Genomic DNA, 9,084 nt, shown 5'->3' with positions numbered 1-9,084 from the left:
TGTTTGCTGAGTGGTATGAGCTCCATTTTGCCCAAGGAAGGGTTGAGGTCTAAGGCTCCAGAGGTGGGCCACTTTCAGAGGGGTCTCTCCAAAACCCAGTCACAGAATGCAGGGACTTGGGACTCCCAGGCTCAGGGCTCTCCAGGGGACACGTGTTATCCACAATCTACCTCCTATCCAATGTGGCTTTTCTCTCTAGAGGTGGAAGGGAAAAGAAAGAAAATAGCTGTGACACTTACCCTCGACCTGTTCACTGCAGGTAGCAGGAGAGAGAGAGAAAGAGAGAGAAAGAGGAGGTGAGGGTGGGCTTGGCTCACACAGGCTCATAACACACTGCTCATAACTAGCTGGTCCTCTAGTCTCTGCACACAAGCCAAGGGCCTGGGCCCAAGGCTGCTTCAGGGGAGGCAGCCACTCAGCTACTCAGGCAGTACTCACACTTCCTCGTCAGACATGGTGGGAGTAGGTTGTCTCTGCACAGAGAGAAAGAGAGAGAGACCAGAGGAGAGTCAGGGCTGCCTTGGTTTAGAAAAGCTAGAAAAGTTGGGGTGGGGGGGGCTCCGGAGCTGGAATTGTGAGGGAACATCAGCAGACAGGGGTCGAGGGCCAACTCTTCAGCCCTGGGTGGGTCTGCCTTGTGCACTTGGGGCCTCTTTACCAGGTTCCCTCCCTTCCTCCAAGGCTCTAGGCCCCCTCCCAGCTCTCCTCACCCCAGACTCTGATCCTCCCTCCTTCCTGCCTGGCTCCAGCCTGGAGCTTGGAATCCCGGGGCTGGACGGGATGTTGGAAGGCCGCTGCATCCACCCCCACCCAGGGAAGACATCCTCTCTATAGCGTTCCCCAAAGAGGGTCATCCAGGATGCACAGCGCTTGTCCAGGCTGCTCTGGACACTGGGAGAGTCCTACGGACTTGAGTTACGATCTGCCTCTTGGTGATCTCTGCTCAGTGCCCCTCAGCTGGGGGGGTGGCTTCCTGGGAGCCCCCAGATGACCGAGCCTGGCTCTCCCAATGGGTAATGGGACTTTCTCTGGCCTGTCCACTCTGCTGTCTCCCATGAAAACCCCCTACTTGTGTGAGCCCAAAGCTTCCTGGGCCTCAAAGCTTTATTGGAAGACCACGTGTTCTCTTATGAGGTGCTCTAGAGTTTCCTGTGTATTCCCCCACAATCTCTGAGGGCCCCCTTCCAAAATCATAATGCATTCAACTATGCTGTCTTCTTGTTCCCCTCTCCCCTCCCCACCAGCACGGAGACTGAACTCAGAGCTCGTGGGGGCTGTTGTGCCGGGAAGCCCCCTGCCAGGTACTCATGTGGGCCGTGTATTGTGGGAATGCAGGAGAACAACATCCCTGTTTCCCTCCTGAGGCCCATGTTCCCAGGCCCCGAGGATGCTCTTGAATTTGTCAATGTCTGTGGGTTAGCTCTGGGCTGGGACCGGCCGCACGTGTCCAGGTGCGGCCGGCGCCGGGCCAGTGTGCTTGGGGACTGTCTTTCCGTGAGCTGGCCACCGCACACGCCTGAGGCTGCGGGGGCTTGAGAACACTCTGAGCAGCTGCAGCAGAATGTTGGCCCGGGGTTTTAAAAAACAAAGTTCATTACAACATATTACAGCTTACTTGAAGACAATAGTTATGGTCCCCCCAGGGAGCTTTGTATAAGAAAAACACACGTTCATCAGCTAAAAATGCATTTACATCGCATTGCTAAGGTGGGAACTGTTTTCCAAACCCTCTGTCAGGAATGTTAATTTTCCCAGAGCAACTTAAGCTCCATGCAAAATTAACCAGCAGATATCTGCAAAGTCGTCTTCCAAGGAAAGGGTGCAACGCTTTCTCATTCTAGAACCTCTTCCTGGAACTCCACTGCCCCCTCAAGTCACAGCCTCTTTTCTTCCCTCTAGCTGGACCAGGGGCTCCCATCATGCCTCAGCTCAATCAGCCAGGTTTACTGAAGCCCTCTAGTTGGGCCTTGCCCTGGGCTGCCCTGGACCACCTGGCACCCCTGAAAGACCCCTCTGTTTCCTCCTCCACACCCAGGGAGCTGCCCTCTCTACTAGTCCGGGTCCCAAGCCCATAACCTCCTCCCAGGGCCATTCTCAGTAGGGTGTTAGGGTCAGCGAGAAGCTGGAGAGCCCCTGGCCCCTCCCTGCTATGCCCACCCCTGACCCTGGCAGGGTGAAACACCTGTCAGCAACCAAGATAGGAGGGCGGTGGTGCCTGCTCCCGAAGTGGGTTATTTATAAGGAGCTAGTGGCAGCTGAGGTGTCCAGAAATAGGCACCCAAATCAGCAAGGCTCTTCTGCCCAGAAACCCAAGACGGTGGGGGAGGGGCCTTGAGAGCGGCCCAGTCCTCCTTGACTCCCTGTCTCTCCCCCTCCTGTGGGCACTTGTCCATCCTCCCTCCTCTCCCTCCCGGCCAAGTCCAGATGGGCATCCAGTTTGGGAACCTGTACCTCCCAGTCAGGGCAGACCTCCCTGATGTGTGGCAGCAAAGGGCCACTCTTTAAGTAGGGAAACTGGGGCTCCTTCTCTGAGAGTCCCTGAAGGCAACACAGGGCTGCTCTGTGCCCCTTCCTTTCTGGGTGGTCTGGGGCACAGATGGGGAGGGCTGGGGTGCAGGTGTGCTTGGGGACAGGAGATGACAGCTGAGAAGAAAAGCAGTTGTCTAGTTCGGTGTCCTGTCCTTAGCGAAGGTATGTGAAAATAGCCCCTGAGGTCAACTCCTTGACGTGAGCCACCCTTCCCAGAGCCCAGGGGGTGGGGAATAAGAGGCCCTGCAAGTCACTTGCTTGGGGGCCTGACCACACCCCCAGGCCCAGTTTCCCATCTGGCCAGCCTCCCTTGGGAGGAGCTGGTGGGCAAGAGTGTCGGATCCAGGCAACTTCAGGGGAGACTCTGAGCCCAGTTTGAGGGACCCAGGGGAAAGAGGAAGGGTGGGTAGGTGGAGTCCCTCAGGTACATCAATCCGTCCCTCCCGGCCACAAGCCAGGTGGGTCTTTCTGGGCAGGAAGGACAGATCCCAGTTCTTCACTCCTCCCTTTGCTCCCAGCCCAGCCACTGCCCGCTCTGGGAGTTGGCTCTCAAGACTACTTGGCATCTAAGCATCCTGGTGACCTTAGACAAAGCCCCCACAACCTCAGTTTTCATCTTTACAAAGCAGTGGTGTTGGAGGCAGTGGTCACTTGGGGCCGAGCCTTGGTCACTCAGGCTTCTAGGAGCAGGCTGTGGGCCCCCCAAGTACTGGAGCACCGGTGGGAAGGCCAAGATGGACAGGCCTCAGGGAAGGCCTAGAAAGTCTTTCTTTTTTGGCCTCCTCCTCTCTCAAACTGCTCATTTCTCCATAGCTTCTGTCCAGGTGACCCCTCCACTCCTGGGACTTCCTCAGAAACCCCACCTTCCTCTTCCCTGGCCTCCCATCCCTCTGAGTTTTGATTTGGAAGCATTTCTTTAAAAGCACAATGTTAGAATCTCAGACTCTTGGGATCCTGGGGCGGCCTCCTGGGTCTTGGGTCACCATGCTGAGGGTCAAGGTGCACCTCAGGGTCCCAGAGTGCATCTCAATGCTGGTCTTGCCCAGCCCAGCACACAGGATGCCCTGTCCACCCTGGCCCTGGGCAGCTTCTTGCCCATACCGACCTGTGAGTTGAGTCTGAGAGAAGGGCTGGAGCTCCCTGTGGACAGGACCAGCTGCAGGCACTGCCCGCCCAACCTCACACCCTCATGTTATAGTGACATTTGATCTTTCCCAGCAGCCCATTGGCCAGCGGCTGGGTGGCTGGGGCATGTGGGGAGGGAGCTGGGGGCTGTGCCCATGCAGGCCCCTTACCAAGTATAGGAATGGTCAGAGGAGGAAGCCGAAGGAGACAAGGATGGAGAGGACGTGCCCAGAGAAAGAGACGAGGTCCTCCCTCCTCCCCCAGGAGGTGTCATCTTCTATTTTTACTCCCCAACAGCGGGTACATTCTTGATGGCTGAAGAAGGGAGGAGGAAAGTATTGGGTAGCCTTGGAGACAGAGCTGAGGGATCTCCTTGGGCTAGGCCTGGGTGGGTTTCCCAAGGCTCTGCCTACTCTTTTTGAGATGTCCCATGGAGTGAATACTTTGTCTATGAAAGGGATCTGTACAGCCAGGTGAAGGGGAAGCCCAGGGTCCTGGAGACCTCCATGGAACTGAGGTCTCTGAGACCTCATCCAGGCCCCCATCATGTCTGAATCCCCCTTAGAGTCCAGACCAGCTTCTCTGGGAGCACACTGGAGGGGCATGTGGAGTAATGGGGAGGAGATAATAATCTGAGTCGGGCAGCTGCTTCATGTTGGGGGCATCTCCCCCAGTGGCTGTGCTTCCCCTCAAGGCCCTTGACTCTTGTGTTGGGGATTCGTTCTAGGTCCTTAAGGCCCACTGTTTCCCCGGGGGCTGATGCAGCATGTAGCCCTGAACAGGCTGTGTGTCTGTACCCTGGCTTTTCTTTCCTTAGGACTCCAGGTGGCATCATCCAACCGAGACCTCGCTTGGGCCTCTGATGACCTCCATGTTTGCCAGTAAGGCTTCAAGCTCAGATTAAGGAAATTGAGGCACTGAGTAGGGGAGAGCACTTGGCACCTTGATCTGTTCCCTGCCTCCTCCCAGACACTATAGGCTGATCATGACGGTAGGGTCTGTGGAACTGCTCAATTCAAGGCAAAAGTTGGTACCCTAGGTGGGACAGAGATAAAGATGGGGTGAATCTTGGGAGATGCAGAAGAGAGGCCTAGAGTCAGGGATATCAGGGTAGCCTAGTAGGAAGTTCACAATGCCCAGCTCAGCTCTATCCTGACTCTATGCCCTGGGGCCCAGTCTTCCAAGACCTTCCGGGAGGCTTTTTTTGGCACCTCATCCAGTCCTTCCTTGTTGTTTACAAGGCCACATAGGCTAGAGACAGGTGGGGCCATGATTAAGGTTACACCACAAGGAAGGCAGACCCCAGGCCACTGCCTGGCAGGTCAGAGTCCCTCACCTGTGTGTCTCTTCCTGAGCACTGACCCTGGGAAGTCCCTTGAAGTTAGAGCTTCTGGGGACAACTCTGCCCTTCTGATCAGAGCCTGTGCATCCCTTATGCCACCCCTACATCTGTGCATGTCCTCAGATGGATGAAGGTGGGGTGGGTCACACATAGTCCTGACCAGCTAACCCTGGTTAACCACACTTAGGCTAACCCTGACCAGCTCTCTGCCCACTGTGGCCATCTATAGTCACTTATGCAGGGAGCCTGAGCAGACTCCTGGGGACCACCGAATGGAGCTATGTAATCTCCCATCACGGGCTGACCTCTCTTTTTGGCCGGCTCCTCTGGCTCTGAGTGTGGACCTGGCCCACCCCAGCCCACAGCTGCAGGCTCATGCATGGGGGAAGTGCAGCGGAAGAATCAGGGCCAGCCTGCAAGCCATGCTGAACTGGGCCTAGGAAGCCCTACAAGGGCCACAGGGGTCCGGGTCATCTTCAGGTGCTGTGCCTGCAGGTGGGCAAGCCACGTACCCTGCAGTGGCCCTGCTTGGCCAGCAGGGGAGAGTGGCTGCCCGCTAAGTGGGCTCGGCCTTTGGCAGGTGCTTTCCCACAAGCCAGCTGAGGTCAGAGAGACTGGGCAGGTTTATTTTGGGTTTTGGCGATCTCTCCCTAAGGGTGCCAGGCCCAAGGTACAGCAGGACAGCACAGAGCAGGCGCTGCGGACAGGACACCAAGGGCCCGCCACAGGTAATCCATGTCCTGGTAGCACTGGCCTGGCTGGGCGGCTTCAAGGAGATAAGGCATGGAGGAGCCTCTCCTGGGGTTCTGGGAGTGGGGCTAGAGATGAGGGTGGAAACAGAAGACACCCTGGTAGCTCAGCTTGGGTCGAGTGGGGGACTGATGTCCACCCTAGGAGAAGTCTGAGGACCAACTGTGTAGGCCCAGGCCCGGGAGAAGTGGGAGGGCGGACTTCCAAAGTTGGCGAATGGTGAGTTGAGCCCAAGAGTGGGGAGGAGGCCATGAGAGAGAGGAACGGTCTCCAGCACCTCTCAGCTTCGGTTATCTGGGTGGGTGACCCCCAGAGTGGTGCAGGATGGGCAGGGACACTTCAATCTGGGGCTTAATCTCAGCTCCCAGCACGCATGAAGGGGGCTGTGGAGCCCTGCAACCCTGAGCTTCTCTGGGTGCCCTGAGCTGCCCTGAGCACCTAAGCCAGTGCCAGCCTGAGGCAAGTGGGCCCAAAGCAGCTGACACAGCACTCAGGGCCCAGAGGCTACAGACCAGGCCGCTGCCGCCCCACATGCCAGGTACTTCTGGTTTTACAGATTGATTGGTTTTCTCTGCAGATATTTTGAGGCATCTCTGTGTGGGGCTGGCATTGGTGCCTGGAGTAGGGAGCAGTAGGGTGCCAGGTGAGGCCCCCAGGCAGGCAGGACGGATGGTAGGGGGTGGGCAGCATTCTGACCTATCAGGGCAGTGGCAACTTCAACTCCCCAGATCTGGGGTGTGTCATTGCTGTAGTCCTGGGGCAGAGGCCATGTCAGAAACATGAGCAAGGCTGTGGCTGGATGATACTAAGAGGAGACAGACCCGGGTTCTTGTCTCCAAGGCCCAGCTAAGAGGTGCTGCAGATCACCTGAGGGACTGAGGTGGGTCAGGGGGGCGTGGCCCACTGTCCTCCTGGCACTGTTGGTCTTACCTGCATCCTGCCCCTTTGTGCTGTCCACTCTGGTCCTCAGTGCTGGGTGCCCAGCTCAATGCCCATCTGTGTTTTGGGGAGCTGCTCCTATCTGCTGCCCTTGGCCACTGTCCCATCCTAACTGAGTGGGAAAGGAGTCACCTGGGAGAGGTTTCCTGGTGGGATAGAGCATGGCCCTGGCTGTTCTCAGCCATGAGGCCATGGGCGGAAAGGAGAGGGGCAGTGCCACCTCTGGGGCTTTGTTGAGCTTTCACCTCTCTGAGCTGCTCATATTCAGGAGACAGGTCGAGTTGACCATGAAGGCTTCAGAAGATGGGACTCTGAGCAGCTAAGAGAACGGCAAAACCAAGCCTGGAACATCGAAGGTCAAGGGGCCCTGATCTTCAAAGGACTTTAGATACCCAAGGTAGCAGGCCCAAGATACTCAATGTCAGGCCCAAGTATAGGTCCAGAGAGAGGAGGAAGAGATGGGGACAACACCCCCTACTCTGTTCACTCTTTCACACGCTTGTCTAGTTAGCCCCCAGCCACTCTTTAATTCTCATGCATCCATTCTCACACTCACAACTTTTCTTCCTTTGTTCCCTCCCTCCTTCACTTTCCTTCTTTCCTCTCTCCCTCCGTTGCTCCATCATCCACCCATTCATTCTTCCATCCATCTACCCACCCACCCAGTTACCCATCTATCCATCAGTCCATCCATCCATCCATCCATCCATCCACCCACTCATCCCTAACCCAGCCACTGATCCATCCATTTATCGATCTCTTCATCCACTGCCTGCTCATCTTTCCCTCCACCTATCTGTCCATCCACCAAACCTTCAGTGAGTACCTTCCAGATGCTGGGATGGGGGATGACCCCAAGGTGGATCTTTCTCTCAGTGAGCACACAGTCAAGGCACAGAATAGACAGACACACCGTATCAGAGGCTGCGAGGTTTATGCCAGCCAACGTGGGTGGATGGCACAGACCTTCTGGGAGAGGAAGGCTGAATCTTACCCATTGTGTGTGGTCCAATTTAGGCCACCATACACCTGTGATCCTGCAGTCTACCACTGTGGAAGGCAACAGGCCAGGATGGAATGCTGGAATCCAGTGCACTGTGCAGTATGGGATTGAGCTTGCCCCCAATACAGCCTTCCCATCCCAGCCACGCCCTCGTCCCTCTGCACCATCGGTGAGCACAGGAGAGTCAGCACATAGGACATAGGCAGAGCTTTATTACACAAAATGGAGGAGGGGCTGCAAGCAGGGGCAAGGGAGGGACACAGCCCGAGCATCCAGCACAGATGTTGGTGGCATGTAACCTGGAGGTCACCCTTCAGGAGGCACTCAGATCTGGTGAGGTACATGCTGTCTTCATCTCCCATCTTCTTCAGGAGCACTTGACCTCTCTGGGGGTGGCCCCTTTAGCCCATGATTGGGGAGTTTCTTTCATTTCCCGGTTGTGAGAGGCAGCTGGGGTCAGAGGGTAGGAGGGAGAGAGGTTGGAGGATCCAGATGCAAAAGGAGGTGGTAGTGGAGGCAGGGGCATTAGAGGGACAAGGGCAGTCTGGCTGGCAACAGGAAGTGACTTCTTAGCCAGGACTTCAGGCAGGCATCTGGCTGGCTTCTCTCTTGAGAGTGTGGAGGGTGTCTCCAGCCCGACCTGCCGACCTGGACACTGGAACACAGGCATGGAGTGCAGGGAGTGTTAGGCTGGAGCCCTCCTAGGGTTCCACAAAACCATGGGCTCCTACTCCCCTCCGCAGCTCTGCCTTTCTCTGGTGGCCACGCGGGCCCTGCCCATACCCCCTCTTCACTACCAGAAGGCTCCCTTGTCTAGCCTCTACCTTGAAGCTCTTCTCCACAGGAGCTCTTAAGCCCTGAGTCTGGCCCCCAAGTCAGGGTCCCCATCTCAAGATGGATAAAACGCTGCTACCGCCTGCTTGTCCACTAGCCTGGCACCCCCTAGAACTAGGTCTGGGTCCCGAGACAGCCAGCAGTCAACCTCAGGCCCCGGACAGACTTCTCCTGGCCCCTCCCCAGGCAGATTTGCTGCTGCCTTGGCAGAGCCAGCCCCCACCAGCAGCAGCCCCTAGGCCCCCCTCCTTCCCCAAGCCAGACAGCCTCTGGCTCAGCCCAGATGCCATTTGTCAACGTCCTTGCAAACACGTGGCGCCCAGAAACCAGGGCTGGCGGCTTGGCCAGGACCACCCCGGCCAGGAGGTCTGCGGGAATATCCCATTTAGCGTAGCTCAGCGAAAATTGCTCCCACCTTCCGGCCAATCTACCTCTCATGATGCAGCCTCAGCTTTCCTGAGCCTTTTGGCCGCCACCTCTCACCGCTGGCTCGCAGCGGTCGCGCCTGTGGTCGGACGCGCCTGTGGTCGGGCCGGCGACGGCGCGTCGCCCCTCACGTGTC

The 9,084-nt window shown here is 57.0% G+C and overlaps 2 protein-coding genes across 4 annotated transcripts in view; both read right to left on the bottom strand.

Annotated features, from left to right (window-relative positions):
• TNNT3 (troponin T3, fast skeletal type) overlaps positions 1-7,858 on the bottom strand; it is a 25,724-nt gene extending 17,866 nt beyond the window's left edge. The window contains exons 1-4 of the mRNA XM_027774358.1: positions 7,680-7,858; positions 3,825-3,969; positions 439-473; positions 240-253 (exon numbers count right to left, since the gene is read on the bottom strand). Coding sequence (XP_027630159.1) covers positions 240-253; positions 439-455 — 31 coding nt within the window. The 5' untranslated portion in view covers positions 456-473; positions 3,825-3,969; positions 7,680-7,858. The remainder of the gene's footprint in view (positions 1-239; positions 254-438; positions 474-3,824; positions 3,970-7,679) is intronic.
• Positions 7,859-7,880: 22 nt separating this feature from the next.
• LSP1 (lymphocyte specific protein 1) overlaps positions 7,881-9,084 on the bottom strand; it is a 43,707-nt gene continuing 42,503 nt past the window's right edge. For all 3 annotated transcript variants that reach the window (XM_027774357.1, XM_006141055.3, XM_006141056.3), the window contains one exon: positions 7,881-8,343. The gene's annotated coding sequence lies outside the window, so the exon portion shown is untranslated. The remainder of the gene's footprint in view (positions 8,344-9,084) is intronic.

Source organism: Tupaia chinensis, unplaced genomic scaffold (genome assembly GCF_000334495.1).
Source record: "Tupaia chinensis unplaced genomic scaffold, TupChi_1.0 Scaffold000047_1, whole genome shotgun sequence".
NCBI classification, from domain to species: domain Eukaryota; kingdom Metazoa; phylum Chordata; class Mammalia; order Scandentia; family Tupaiidae; genus Tupaia; species Tupaia belangeri.
Note: the sequence above shows the minus strand (reverse complement) of the source record. Positions and strands in the feature narration are given on the sequence as shown.